We start from the raw sequence: 14,276 nt of genomic DNA on the forward strand, positions 1-14,276 counted from the left end.
TGGCATTATAATTAACAACTTGGCTTCTGGGTCATTTTACAATACCTGTATGTACCTGAAGTATTCAATTATACCAAGTCATCTATAATATTGTTTTACGGTTTTACGGTGGGAAAATGCATTCTGATTTCCAACCTGGGAGCCTCAAAGCCCAGCAACCGTAAGTTCTGGAGTATGGGATGATGCAAAGACAGACAGTGCATTAGGTGAGCCATATGTTAACAAATGTATGCATCCTCATTACGTAAGCAAATGCTACTCCGCCCGATCATCTTCATCTCCATCTTTCCCATGTGATTTTCCCTGGAGAACCAAGAGCTGACAGGGGAATGGTTCTAGGCCAGCTTATGGCTTGTGCTCCACTGCCACCTATCAGTATATATGGCATTCAGATATACAAGTAATTGGCTTTCCCAACCAGGCTGAAAAACCAGGGCCCAAGTGTTCTATCTACTTCTTGTTCCACACAGCAACAGGCACAGAATAATAACAGTTGGCTGAATTTAGGACTAAATGCTGGCTGTTTCCGTTCCAAGAGATCAAGATAATTAAGAACAACCTACTTGTATCTCTTTTCTAGATGAGGTGTTCTAAGGGAAACTTTAAATCCATTTCCACCCACAGCTCCCAGTTTCACTGTAGGGTCCACACTTTGACTATCACCTAGAAAACAAAAATGCAAATACAATAGTAAACTACAAACATTTTTCCCAATACTAAGGGGATGGGGCGGTCCTGCATTTAATGACTTCTAGAAGGTAATCAACTTTACAAATAAAGGAATCTAGAAAATAATCACATCTTAACCTCTTTCTTCAATCTTTCCCTGCCTTTCAGGCTGAGAATTCAAAACGTATTTGAAAAAAAAGGCTACCAGTGTCATGTGCTAGTATACTTTACAACATGACCACAGAATTTACAAACAAAAACAAATTTCAGATTCTTCCAATATATCAGGAAAGCAACTAGAAACTGACAGCAATTGGAGTATAGGACAACTGGATTAGAAACTAGAACACCTAAGTTGAGGTCCTTGTCCATTCTTGCTCATGCAAACTGCAAATCCTCTGGTATTTTGTTCCCTCATCTATAAAACAGGAAAACTCCATCTCTGACACAGCTCCTAGCAAAACTGTGAGATCAACTGAAAATATATGCAAAGGCAATGACAAGCATAAAACAAGTTAGAGACACAATGGATGCAGTTATTTCCGGGACTGAATGTTACTCTTAAATAACTGAGTTTTCAATTCAATAAAGAGAAAGGAATTGTTCTTATAAGCCAGAGTAGGATTGAAACTCCCCCAAAAAACCCAAAAGCCAATTAAATATCATAAAGATAATGACTAATTACAAACTTCAAAATTTCTAGTAACTAGAGCTAAGGCAACACCAAACTATAATTTCCCTTTGTAGGAGGAACTTGATTCAGAACATCTTGATAACATCTTGGTTTTTCAACATACCACATTTATAAACAGAAATCTGGTTACTGGCATCTAGGATAGCGAGGTCATTACTCTTTTCTGGGTGCACAGAGAACACGACTTGATTCACGGAGTGTGGGAGCAGCAGTCGGTAGGAGCACATGGGTGGTGGAACTATACTCTGCCGGAAGACAGTTACCAATACCCTATCTGCAAGTGAGAGAGAAAGAGAAGGAGGATTAGACACATGGATGTTCAATTTGCAAAAATAAGGCATCTGAGGGGCCGGTTGGCGGCGTAGTGGTTAAGTTCATGTGCTCTGCTTTGGTGGCCCAGGGTTCACAGGTTTGGATCCCAAGCACAGACCTACACACCACTCATCAAGCCATGCTGAGGCTGCAGCCCACAGACAAAATAGAGGAAGAGTAGGACAGATGTTACCTCAGTGACAATCTTCCTCAAGCAAAGAGGAATACTGGCAATAGATGTGAGCTCAGGGCCAATCTTCCTCACCAAAAAATAAATAAATAAATAAGGCATCTGAACAGCACGGTACCACTAACTAATGATGGTGGTGGAAAATATACAGTATTTCTTAAAAATAATTTTTGGTGTTTTTATCACGAATAAGCTTAAACACAGTACAGGGAGAAAAGTAAGTGTCAGGGCTCTGTCTATATCTGGCTATTGTCACCTCCAGGCCTAGAACAGTTCATTCTGGGCTTAGAGGTTTCAAGTGCCAGGGACTAGAGAAAAATGGCAAGAGGTCAGAGTTCTAGCTTTAAACCTGGGCCTGCAATCAAGCCAGACTAAACCATGGGAATGATTCCCTTCAAAATCCTTAAAGCACTTCCCTATGCACGGCTTTGGTAATAAGCTATCTCTGACTAAGTTCTCTATACAGAACATATGATTGTAAAACTAGTATTACACCCTCATAGAACATAAATTAGCATAACTCACATTACAATCTCAGAAGTGAGTCTTCCTTTATGTTATCAGCAGTAAGTAAACTGTCTATTCAACTGACTATTCCTCTCCCCAATTTCCTCCCCCTCACCAAAAAAACCCCCCTCAACATAATTATAAAACACCAACCCAGTTCTCACACTAGACAGACTTAAACTGAACATATTGGAGAGGTATGTAATTGACAAGTATTTTATCAGAAAACAAAGGAACACAAGCGGAGTGGTGCAAGGGTCAATGTACATCTACGTCAGGGCAAAAAGACAAGGCCAACACGCCCAAAAATGCAAGACGACTGCTGTCTTCTTCTCTACTCAAGGTGAAAATTGTCAATGTGTTCAGTAGGGAATTGGGGAGGAGAGGAGGAACTATCGTTCTCAAGAGAGTGGAAGTCCCACCAAAGGGCACCCTATCCAATCGAACACAAAACAACAAATAAATAAAAAGAAACCAAACCACCAAAACAACCAATCAAACAAAAATTCCCCACTGTTTCAGTGAAACCACTAGGTCTGCAGGCACCGGGCTCAGGACCCCTTGTGGCCTCATGGACACGTTTTCCAGCTGCTTACTTCCATCAATGACTGCCACATTTGCCATGTCACTTGAATTATCTCCCAAGCTCCGGTCAGTCGTCCAGTGCCAGTCATAGCAGAGGTAATGCCAGCCCTGACAGAGCACATGCAGCCGGTATGGGATCACTGGGTCCCACATCAGAGACACAATCTTGCTCTTCCCAGAGGTGCTGAAGGGCAGACTTTGCTTGAGATACCAGTGATAGTTTCCAACAGTCCAGAGCTGAACTGCAAGGGCAAATGAAAGGAAGACCATCAGAGGCCAAGGGACCAAACTTCATACCACTTGCTAGAGGAGGATGGAAGCAATCTTTTCTTTCTCAAATGACCGTTCCTGGTCAGCCTCTTCACTAAAATAGCAATATTAACAATAATTGTTAAAAGGTAGTTTTCCAGGGGATAAAACGTCAAGCATCAACAAAGTCACAAGCACACATAGTTTTTCTTCCCTCTACCTTCAAACTTTATGATCATGAGGATGGAAAGCTACTACGATAAGACAGTGTTTTAGTGAACATTATTTTTTCATAAAAATTTAGCAATTAAAGTATTAACACTTAATCCAAGAGTACGAGACCAGCATCACTAGGCTGTACTGGGCTTAAGATGTTGATTTTCTTCCAAGTGCTTTGTGTGCAATTATGTCCAAGACTATCTGGTATTAACTATGACTTAGTTGTCCAAAGGAGATTAGCAGGCAATTACCCTTTCCAACATCTATTAAAAGAACAAGACTTAATCTTGAGGGATGGGGGAACTGAGAAGACGTTGGTCAAAGGGTACAAACTTTCAGTTATAAGATGAATAAGTTCTGGAGATCTAACGTACACCATGATGATTACAGTTAATATCTAAAAGTTACTAAAAGAGTAAATCCTAAATGTTCTCGCCATAACAACGGAAATGGAAATTATGTGAAGTTAAGGATGCCCTAACCAACCTGATTATATTTCACAAAATATAAACATGTATCAAATCATCACATTGTACATCTTAAATGTACACAATGTTAAATCTCAATTATATCTCAATAAAATTGGTAAAAAAAAAACACCTAATCACATCAAAACCAACCTTTATTAAACAGATGACACACATAAATGAAACTTTTAATTATATAAAGGAATTTCTTTTCTTTAAACATCTCCCTGCTCATAATGCTTAACTCAGCAAACACAGCAAACCTAATCTAGTTTTCTAACCAGGCTATTACTTCTACCTAGCTGTGAGCTGGTTAAGTTAGACCACATATTTATGTTCTTGAGGAACGATGCCATGGCTGTTCTCATGCAACACTTCTATCCTGAGCCTATCACTACGCCAGCCCTTGACAGCCTCATTAACGAGTGGTTCTCAACTCTCGCTGCACACTAAAAATCACCTGGAAGCCTTTTTTTTTTTAAATTAAATACTGATGTATAATTCCCCCATTCCAACACACTGAATCTAACTCTGAGATGAGGTCTGGACAGCATTTTTTTCCCTAAAGGTGCAGCCAGGGTTGAGGACTATTGTGTTGAATGAATGAATGAGTTCCTTAACATTTCAGTTAAAGAAAAAGTTCTATTGACTAAAAAGTTTGAAAGCCACTTAGAAAAAAAGCAGGTAAGAAGACTTATAAACAAAAATGTTCAGTGCATTGCTGTTGATGACAGCGAAAAATTACAAAACTTTAAATGTCTAATAGCATGGGGTTTAATAAACTGTGGCACAAATCAATATTATACAGCAATTTAAAATGATGCAGATGGATGTCTGAAGTGGAAATATTCGCAACATAGTGTAAAAGCAAGTTACAAAACTGCTATATCATACCTAACAAAAATGAGATCATAGCTATGTACACATAAAATGCGGAAGACAAAATTTTAATAGTGATTATTACTGAGTGATAGAATTACAGAATAACTTGCTTTTCCTTATCTTTATTTTCCGACGTTTTCACATATTACATAAACACTGAAAGATACATAGTTACAATCTGGTTTACAACTTAAAAGCTACAGAGAAAAGATTCTTACTTATATCCAATCCCATTTCTCCTTCACTTCCACAATAATCCCGTCGCTAATGTTTTCATCTCCTGCAGTAATACCACCCACGAAGAGAAAGCACTGATGGCTTGCGATAGTTAATTTTTTATGTCAACTTGGCCAAGCTGTAACGTCTAGTTGTTTGATCAAACACTAGTCTACATGTTGCTGGGAAGGTATCTTGTAGATGTGATTAACCTTTACAGTCAGCTGACTTTAACTATAGCAGATTACCCCCCATAACGTAGGTGGGTCTCATCGAAAGAGTTTATGACCTAAGGAGCAAAAATTGAGGTTTCCCAGAGAAGAAGAAATTCTGCCCCAAGACCATAACACAGAATCCTGTCTGAGTTTCCAGACTGCAGGCTAGCCTACAGATTTTGGACTCAAGACTGCAACACCAACTCAATTGATTTTCCAACCTGTCAACCTGCCCTGATTCCACGTCTCTAGAGAACCCTGACACATGACTGAAATCCACAAATAATCAAAACCTAACCACTGCCTCATCTCCACCTACCCCCTCAGCTATCTTTGATTACTCTACAGAACTAAGTAGAAGGGATACAGGCAACCCCACAGCCTACTATTATCGACATTTTACGGGGCATAAGGCTGAGATACCACAGCTGTTTTACCATAGGCTTTTAGAGTGGAATTTTCTTCCCTCTGAAGGTCTTCCAGCCAAACTGCAAGCACAGTAGAATCTGCATTCCAGAGCAGATCATTTACCTAGGAGGGAAAAAAGACCTGTCACTGGCCTTTATGCATTTACTTCAAAATCTTTACTATAGCTGAATTCCCTGCTTTCACAAACCAAATAATCCCATACTTGAGGTGATCCTTAGCTGCAAATTACTAACCTACAGTCATTAAACAAATCTGCGTAGTATCTCATTACATATAGAGGACTTCAGAAAAACACATTATGCTTAAAGACTTAAGAGACTTAACAACCTAATGCAAGTTGACATTTTTAGACAATCAAGAAAATTCGAATATAGGCTAAGTATTAGACAATACTAAGGAATTATTACTAGTTTTGTAAGGTGTGATAATAGAATTGTGGGTATGCAAAGGAAAATGTTCTTAACTATTAGAAATGAATACTGAAAATGAGATTTCTAGAATTAAAAACCCCAGGAAATGAAAACGTGTGTGTGTGTGTGTATAGGCCAAAGAGTGGTAGATACAGAAAAACAACTTTGCCAAATGCTGGTATCTCTTGAAAGTAAATAATAGATAAATGGGAAATCATTACACTCTTCTCTCAACTTTTAAATTTTAACTTTCAGTTTAAACTTTTAATTTAATTTAGACTTACATTTAAATTTTTACATAATTAAAGATTACCATTTGATGTATTTCCAAGCCAGTAAAGATCCTAATGGTACACAAACTGCTTAAGGTTTAAATGTTATAAAAGAAAAGTATTTTTATCACTAGAAAAATTATGTTTTTGTCAAAATAAACAATAAAAATTAGCATTTCTGTTTCTGGTCTGTGTTTATCTAGGGTGGAGAAGAAATGTGATTTCTTCTTTGCAAAATCTCCTTAAGAAAGACAATTTCTCTCTCACACACACACAAATCAATTATAAGAAGCCACTATTTTCATTAGTATCTACTCTGGAGCTTCTATCTACATACCCACATCAAATACAAACCTCTCTAGCTATGGAAAGCCCTTCAAATTTGATGGTGAAATAACACAGGTACCTACCTTAACCTGATCTTTGAGGAAAGGAAGTGTAAAATGTCCATGGAGAAGTCCATTTTTCTCAAAAAACACAACATCATGCTGATTTGGTTTATCTTGTGTAGACGCAATCAAACTGCCTGAGGGCCTTGAAGCAAACGCAGAGTGTTAGAGCATCTGACAGCACACCCAGCGGGCTAAGAATAGGTTGAAATCCAGAGAAACGACTTTTCCAGCGAAAACAAAAAATCTCCATCCAAGGAAGTTTTAAATCCCATGTGTCTCTTGGGAAGCAGTCACCCTAGTGTGTGACTATACCTGCCCAGAGGAAAGAGTACCTCTTCCTAATTTGCCCTCACAACCTTACAGATTCAGACTGCACTGGGTGACTTTTTAAAAAACAAATTAATTATTTAAAACATTCCTAATATAATGTCCTATAGAACCATAACCTTTCTCCTTCAATTACATGACTTCAGCAAATATTCTATGCTCAGGTAGGTATTTTTTAAGACTTCTCAATCTACTGAAAACATCTCAATCGTCTCATCTTTTTTATATTTGTCTCGTTTTTATTTTTTTTCCTTTTGTAAAGATTGGCACATGAGCTAACAACTGTTGCCAACCTTCATTTTTTTTTCCTGCTTTTTCTCCCCAAGTCCCCCCAGTACATAGTTGTATATTTTAGTTGTGGGTCCTTCTAGTTGTAGCATGTGGGACGCCACCTCACCGTGGCCTGATGAGTGGTGCCATGTCCGCGCCCAGGATCTGAACCAGCGAAACCCTGGGCTGCTGAAGCGGAGCGCATGAACTTAACCACTTGGCCATGGGCCGGCCCCATGTCTCTAGAGATTTAATTCAAATACTTTTCTCTCTTTGCTCTGTCATCCAATTGCCACTCAAATACCGGCATGAAAGAGGATGTCTAAAACCTAGAGACCTCACGGTTTTGCATATAACAGATGCTACTGACACAGAGGAGATCTCTCTTGTATCTATAATCAGGGCAACTGCGTATCACAGGCAGGCTGTGACCTACGTAAGGGTAGTGGGCCAAGAGGTGAACAGGGCATGAATCCAGCCTGCGTGTTTCTCAGCAAGCAGATCCTAGTGTGAGTCTGCACAGAGGAAGAAAGCCCTTTCCCAAGTTTTCCCCAAAGCTTCACTGCCTCACAGAGCCCTGCATACAGTGACTTCCCTTCTAAGCACCAGTTTCTGTTTTACACAGTGGCTTCATACAGGCCCTACCTGAAACCTGCAAAATGTGTGGGCCTCGGAATGCTGAGATCTGTGAAGCAGCTCAGAATCTACTATTCAAAATCTAGACTTCAGAAAATAAAAAAAAGGAAAGGATTCAGGCTTATAGCCAAATGAGGAAAAGTAAATATCCTTTTGTGTTATATAAACACCAATATTCAACAGGTACCACCAGCCCCATCCCAGTTCCAAGAAACTCTTGGAGGAGGAAGTTACAAGTTTCTTCTCCCACTCACTTCCAAGCCAGAGCTGGTCCCAGGCCTGCCACCGGTTCACTGGTTGACTGTAAAGCAAACTCTCGATTCCACACTCGGACCTTCCGAGCTCCTGTGCAACAGGCAGAGTTAAAAGCAAACTTAAAACGTTATAAATGCTGTCAAGTCCTAACTGTTCAAACGCCTTTCTTACTAAGAAAAACTGTCATGGTCTTACAAAGCCACTCAGATTATCTTGTTAAAAAATTGCATCCAACAGGTAGGAGGCTGGACCAGATGGCCTCAAAGAACTCTTCTAGCTCTTAGCTCTAAATTCATTTAACACCTAAAGCAGAACATCTTTACCTCATATGTGTAATTTCAAAAAACCCTCAAAGTAAAAGGAAGAAAACTCTCCCGGACTTAGTAAGATAAAAATTGTTTTGTTTTCGTGCAATTTATTTCCATACCTGTGTCTGGGCAAACAACACTCACAGCAAAAAACTGTCCATCACCACGCCAGGTAACTCGTGGTCTATGGTCATCCCAGGGCAAAGCAGATTCGTGCTAAAGAGAGGAGGTAACACAAATATTACTGGGGGATTTAAATGGCCCAGAACAAAACAAGCCTCAGGCTATTAAAGTTAAATCTTTTCTATGAGATTTAAGCCATCTAGAAAAACAGCTTCATAGAATCTTCAGGAACCCTTCCAGAAGGCCTCTTAGACTCAGAAACCATCAAGAAAAGAGAAAAGAACTTAAAACTAAACAAAATCCTTCTTTGGGTGTTAAAAAAGTGGCCTCAAAGCATAGCAACAGAGGAAAATAGCTGCAGATCTAGATATTCAAAATAACGATCTGAGGACTCTATCAGGTAACTATGATAAGGAAATAAATGTTCTGTTTGCCTAAATCTAAGAGGGTAGAGTTCTGTTTATTTGATTATTGTGTAAGCTTCACAACAGTGCACAGAAGAGTTAAGGAGATAAGAGGAAAGAGGGCAGAGAAGAGCCAGAGGTGATAAAGCCAGCAGCAGTGATGAAAACATGGAAGAGTCCTGCGTTCCGCAGTACAGGAGAAAGAAACTCTCCAGTGCCACTTGCATCTCAATCCCGAAGGCCTTGAAGACAGAAGCCAACTTAGCAGGGAGAGGGACAAATGACCACCTGAGCATCCATCATCACATTCCAGTCATAGGCTATGTCAGAATGGTGCCAGTGCCACAGTCTGCACAGTAGGGAGTACACAGGCAGCCTAACAAGATTTATTCTCAACGAAACTGCCCTGTGGTAGAGAACACAAACGTCCTCTAGTGAAGGTTTAAGAGATGAAATACAAGTCACATGGAATATAGCTAGAAACAATTAAGGAGGCAAAATGTAAATGGGAGTGTGTTATTGATTCATCTATCTTAGAAAGGCAGCTAATGGACATTTCTACATAAAATATAAATAAAATGCTTCCATTTCCTCAGGTCCAAATTGTGGGATCATCCTCAATTCTTGTGTCTCACATCCCACATTTGATTTATTATCAATAAATCCTATAGCTCTATGTTCAAAATGTATGTCAGAAAGAAAGAAAACAAAGAGCTTCATCCAAAAGGAAAAATGAGAATTAGTATCTAACATATACACATGTCCGAAAATATAAAAACATGCATGTGAATGATCAACAGTGAATGCAGAACAGCAGCTCCTGCTGGGGAGGAAGGGAAGGGTATCAGGAAGGGATACACCGTGTCATTTTCACCTGTGGCGATTTCTTTTTTAAACTGAATATTGGTTATAATTACTCTCTACACTGAAAAAAAAAAAAGACAAAGGAACTTAGCAATAAAAAAAAAAGATCTTTCTAGCAGGACTCATTCCCTGAGGGCTCTAAACAGTTTCAGTTTTACCAAAGCAGAAGAGATCTATAACTGGACACCTAAGAGTGGGGGGGGGGGGGCACAACTTCTATTGTTCCAATCAAGGTTCTTTCTCCATCACGCCAACCTTACCATTTGCACCTGAAAGGCCGCTTGCCTGCCTTCTGATCCATGGAACTGCGTCTCCTTCCTGCCCCATCCAACAGTGATAAACTTGCCTAGAGAACAATTGATTGAAAACATGCAAGACAACCAATAAGCTAAAGGAAATGAAATAAAAGCAGTTTTGTTGCTATTCTTCATTAAGTTAGCCACTGGCAATTACTTGGGTCCTCTGAGACCTCTCAATAAATTGACCGCCGTCAATATTTGAAAATCCTATGTTCCATATTATATGCAGCAGTGATTTTGAAGAATTTTAAATGCTCTTATTTTAGAAAGCACTTTACTGCTGTCTTATATATTCTGAATTCCCTTCACGACAGTCAGCAAGCCCCATTTTACAAGTAAGAAGAATGAAACATGAAGAAATAACATATGCCCATGGATAACAAAACTTAAAACTCAAGACAAGAGCTGGGAATAAAATTCTGATCATAAGCATTCAATTGACTAAATGTATCCAACTGAAGATTGTGGAATTCCACCCCTCACACAGACAGAGACCGAGCCCCTCTAGTGGCAGAGGCCAAAATTAGAACACAGGACGTCTGCCTTTCAGGCTAAGGTTCTTTCCCAAATCATGCTGCTTCTCTTACGTAAAATATGAAGTTAGAGCTGCTGAACAACGCAGTCCTCTGTTCCTGGAGGATCCGGCATCTACCTGCAACAGGTACTACACAGATGACCCTGAAAGCATCAGCCAGATCCAGGACCCAATACTTCCCTCCTGCCATTAACTTGGATTCTGATGAAGCAGAGCTGTTCATAATTTCTATCAATTATGGGTGAGCACGACCATTTCCAGACTGCTTTGCATGGGTACATCCCAGTACTGTAGGACCTCAAAGCACACCCTGCTGCTGTTCACAAATAGCAATGCCTATCCTGGTGCACACCCGTGGGCTTCCATCTGAAAGTTTCCACAGAGAGGTAAAGGCGCAGGGAGTGAAGCAAGAAAACTTTCTCAATGGGATCAGACAACAGGTGATGGCGTGAAAGAGGATCAGCAAACTACAGCCTGTGTCTGCTTTTACAAATAAACTTCTACTGGAACACAGACATACCCATTCCTTTATGTACTGTCTATAACTGCTTTCACGCTACAACAGCAGACTTGAGTAGTTGCCAACAGAGAAGCTGAAAATATTTACTATCTAGCCTGTTATAGAACAAATCTGTCAACCCCTGGGTTAGAGGTAAAATATCTATGCACCACTCCACAGAGTGATCTTTTCATACTGAAGAATACATTTCTAAGATCTACGACCCTAACTTGGACTCCCTCTCCCTTGATTTACTTTATTAAGCGTCTTAGGGAAGAGCCAGTGGGATTAGCCTGTGCACTTTCCTACCCAATGGTGTGCTGGTTACTACTTCTATGACTGTCCTCCAAGCTGGATGCCCCAGAGTTCCACCCTGGATCCTAGACTCTTCCAGCGCCCTATCAGCCCCCTGAGCAAGTTCATCTACTCCCAAGACTGTAAAGATTCCCTACATGCCAACGACTCCCAGTCCACAGCTTTGGCTTCTCCTGAGCTTCAGCCCCTAATATTTGCCTACGCCATGTGGTGATGCCATATGGCTCTTAAACAAATTCAAAACAGAACTCACCACATACCCCCTGCAAGCCAGCACTGCCCACCTTCCCTCTCATTACTGGCATCTTTATTTCCATCACCTGAGCTTTTGGCTGCAGTTCCACTAAACTCTTCCTCACCTTACATACCCAAAGCCTGTTTATTTCACTTTCTAAACTGGTATTTCTCAAACTGGCTAGGGCAGGAGGGGAACCATGCACATATATTCTAAAAAAATTTAGGGGCAAGCCCCATGGCCAAGTGGTTGAGTTCGCGTGCTCCACTTCGGTGGCTCTGGGTTCCCCCAGTTCAGACCCTGGGTGCAGACATGGCACCACTCATCAAGTCGTGTTGAGGTGGTGTCCCGCATGCCACAACCAGAGGGACCCACAATCAGAATATACAACTATGTACTGGGGGGCTTTGTGGAGAAAAAGAAAAAAAAAAAGATGGGCAACAGATGTTAGCTCAGGTGCAATCTTAAAAAAAAAAAAAAACTCTCCAATAATTCCAAAAATGTAACCCTATCCTCACTGAGAATCCATTTTTTTCCTGAATTCATTCCCTCTTTTAGCCCCACATCCACCTTCCTTATCTATCACCTGGATTCCCGTAGCAACCTCCTACCCGATCATCCTGCCTCCAGTCTCTTCCCTCTCCACCAATCAATCTTGCATCATTAAAACCTTCAATGGCTGATCACCTATAACTCAATGTCCAAATCCCTTACCAAACTTAATGAAAATCTATCCCACTTACTTCATTCCACACTCATGTCCTGCCAGCCAACAATACTGAAGCAGTACTCTGACAGTTGCCTGAATAAGCCACGACGTACTGAAGTCTTCTAGGAAACATCCCTGCCTTGGAATGGACTAATTTACTTGACAGGACCACTCCCCTACCCTCAACTCTCATCTACCCAATAACAATTCAGCCAAGACTCAGCTCAAGTTGGCCTCTTCTGGGAGGTCTTCCTTCTCCATCACTCCCTTCTTCCCTTTATGTGACCCTAACACCTGCACATCATGTTATTTCTGTACTAACGGGACCACTCAAGGAAAGAGCCAAATTATATAGCACCAAACACACTGCCAGGTACCTATTCAAAACTATTTCTGAACAAATAAATTATTTTTGAATGAATAAATGAGTAGCAGTTTTCTAAATACTTTCTCAGAGGTGGAGAAAGAAGGCATGAGGTTAGACCTCAGCAAAAGTTAAAATACCTCCTCCCCCTCTCTCTCCTCCATCAGGCCAGCTATTTGGTGCCCTCAAGTTGGCCAGAGCTTCTTATACTCAACAAGCATCTCCTCTCTTCTCCCCCTTCAACACCCCCACAGCCTCAAGGCCCAACTCACCCCAGCTAGATCTTAGCAGGAAAACAATCTGATAGTTCCCAAGAAAACGTACATTCAGGTCTAATCAGTAGGAACAAAAATCAGCCTTCTATCCCACCTATCTTGTTTTCTCCCCAAAACTGTACCTCCTTTTCTAGCTGGTATAGTCGCTTGCATTGAAACCCCAGCCTAAGCCTGTCCTGGAGTTTGGGCAACAACTATCTAGGTGACCTTAATCACCGATTTCTATTCCCCAGGTTACTGACGAAACCAACTCTCAGACCTGGAGAGGCACCAGAGGTATGCCTTTTAAGATCTGGGATGGGCTAAAGGAACCGGGCTATCAGACATTGAACGAATGGGGGTTTACGCTTCACAGCTCATTGGGTTTATGATGTGGCGATTAGTGTGCAAGAAAACGATCAAAATTGAGTGGAACTTCAGGTCACAAAATGTTTCAAACAAAGCTATACTCACTTTCACCAAAATCATCCTGGTGGATTTGCTGTTCCATGATTGGTTCAAAGTCTTTTGTCATCATAATTAGGGTCTGTTGACCTTGGAAGGGCACAAACAAGAACGATTTTGTTTTCATGTAACAACTTTGCCATTCCATAAGTATCTATGGCACTGGAAGCTACAGAGCTGGAGTGGAGGAGTTTGTAGTCAGAACAGGGCAGACAGAATTCATTCAAAATGCTGTGACTCATCCAAAAAAAAGCCTTGAGTGCATAAGTCACCTGGTATTTATTCTCAGTTATTTATGTATTTATGCAAAGCCAACATAAGAGTCCACACAGCCCTCCTCCACGAACTTCAACACTTTAGTCACCAACATACCTCTTCAAATGTATACCTCAGCAGGGGTGCTAGTTTACAGGAACTCAGAGAGACTGAGAGGAAAGAGAGCAGTTTTTAAGCACTTGTAAGAGCCCTTAAAAGAGCTGTAAGAACAATTTTCAGAATCTGCTTATATAGCAACTCTTCCTCTTTGAGTAGGATAAAATAAATTTTGCTGACATTTTTAACTACAATTGGGGACTTAGTAATCTCTCTAGGTTTTACGACTTTGTTTGCCATTTCCAAAGACTGAAACAGTTACATGAAACCATTTTTTAAAACAATACATTCAGAGGTAAAATTTAAGTCAAAAAGAACACATTCCCTCTAGATT

General features: G+C 40.4%; 1 protein-coding gene across 11 annotated transcripts in view; it reads right to left on the reverse strand.

Moving 5' to 3' along the window:
* Positions 1 to 14,276, reverse strand: part of ELP1 (elongator acetyltransferase complex subunit 1) — a 52,267-nt gene that overhangs the window by 33,058 nt on the left and 4,933 nt on the right. For all 11 annotated transcript variants that reach the window (XR_011432551.1, XR_011432547.1, XR_011432549.1 and 8 more), the window contains exons 5-13: positions 13,580 to 13,660; positions 10,156 to 10,241; positions 8,624 to 8,720; positions 8,196 to 8,286; positions 6,727 to 6,850; positions 5,643 to 5,736; positions 2,969 to 3,199; positions 1,467 to 1,637; positions 564 to 663 (exon numbers count right to left, since the gene is read on the reverse strand). Coding sequence is in view for 4 of the 11 variants with exons in the window: in XM_023629846.2 (XP_023485614.1) it covers positions 564 to 663; positions 1,467 to 1,637; positions 2,969 to 3,199; positions 5,643 to 5,736; positions 6,727 to 6,850; positions 8,196 to 8,286; positions 8,624 to 8,720; positions 10,156 to 10,241; positions 13,580 to 13,660 (1,075 nt within the window). In the remaining 7 variants the exon portion in view is untranslated. The remainder of the gene's footprint in view (positions 1 to 563; positions 664 to 1,466; positions 1,638 to 2,968; positions 3,200 to 5,642; positions 5,737 to 6,726; positions 6,851 to 8,195; positions 8,287 to 8,623; positions 8,721 to 10,155; positions 10,242 to 13,579; positions 13,661 to 14,276) is intronic.

The sequence above is a fragment of the Equus caballus genome, chromosome 25 (genome assembly GCF_041296265.1).
Source record: "Equus caballus isolate H_3958 breed thoroughbred chromosome 25, TB-T2T, whole genome shotgun sequence".
Taxonomy (NCBI): Eukaryota; Metazoa; Chordata; class Mammalia; order Perissodactyla; family Equidae; genus Equus; species Equus caballus.